Source organism: Cyberlindnera jadinii, assembly GCF_001661405.1.
Source record: "Cyberlindnera jadinii NRRL Y-1542 unplaced genomic scaffold CYBJAscaffold_47, whole genome shotgun sequence".
Lineage (NCBI taxonomy): Eukaryota > Fungi > Ascomycota > Saccharomycetes > Phaffomycetales > Wickerhamomycetaceae > Williopsis > Williopsis jadinii.
In genome coordinates this window covers 2,058-2,789 of record NW_017963698.1, presented here as the reverse complement: position 1 = coordinate 2,789, position 732 = coordinate 2,058, and the positions used below count along the sequence as shown (strand labels likewise).

The window sequence follows — 732 nt, the reverse complement described above, 5'->3', positions numbered from 1 at the left end:
TTATCTGTTCACACGTTTACACTGTCTCAGACCACCCACAGTTCTTCCTTGTTTTCGTTTTCTCTTCTTAGTCTTAGTGGGTGGCTTGTTTTTGCCAAAATCTGACCCTTCCAAGTGTTGATCCTCCACAAATTCACTTTCCAATGAGGTGTTTGTCAAATCATCCATATTTGAAGAGGTTGGGGTAGCTCTGGTGGCCTTGGTAGATTTTGTGACTTTAATTGCTTCGGGTGGCAATAGTGACTTCTTGATGGATGTAATATCCTGTTTGATTGAGTACACATCGTCAATTTTGTATCGTTGACAAATTTTCTCCACAGAGAGATCACAGATCACCGATGGATGAATGGACATGGGAAATCTTCCTTCAAGAAGCGGCGCAAGATTTTGATAACTGAAAATTTCGATGTCAGACTTACTGGTGCCCTTATTCTCTTTCCACTTTGTAATACAGCTTTCCAGATCGTTTTCGAACTCCCAATTGTTGATTTTAGAGAGCACAGCTAAGACATGAGGACAATAAGTGAATTCTCTAACTTCACCTCTGCACTGGCTACACGAAACATCATCACCATGAATTTTGATGATTACTCCGGCACTGTTCATCAGACTCTTGAAATATTCCTTTCTGAATGGCACATATGATTTCTTGGATCTCTTGAGTGGAGCATGGCAACGTGCGATAAAACTGAGAAGTTCTTCATCAGTATAGGACACCTTTTTGGAATTCAC

At 40.6% G+C, this 732-nt stretch overlaps 1 protein-coding gene across 1 annotated transcript; it reads right to left on the bottom strand.

Annotated features, from left to right (window-relative positions):
- CYBJADRAFT_76046 (uncharacterized protein) lies at window positions 1-732 on the bottom strand (the record flags this gene model as incomplete). The annotated part of the gene is made up of 1 exon (XM_020217926.1): window positions 1-732. A coding segment is annotated over one exon (732 nt), but the record flags the coding sequence as incomplete, so codon positions are not given.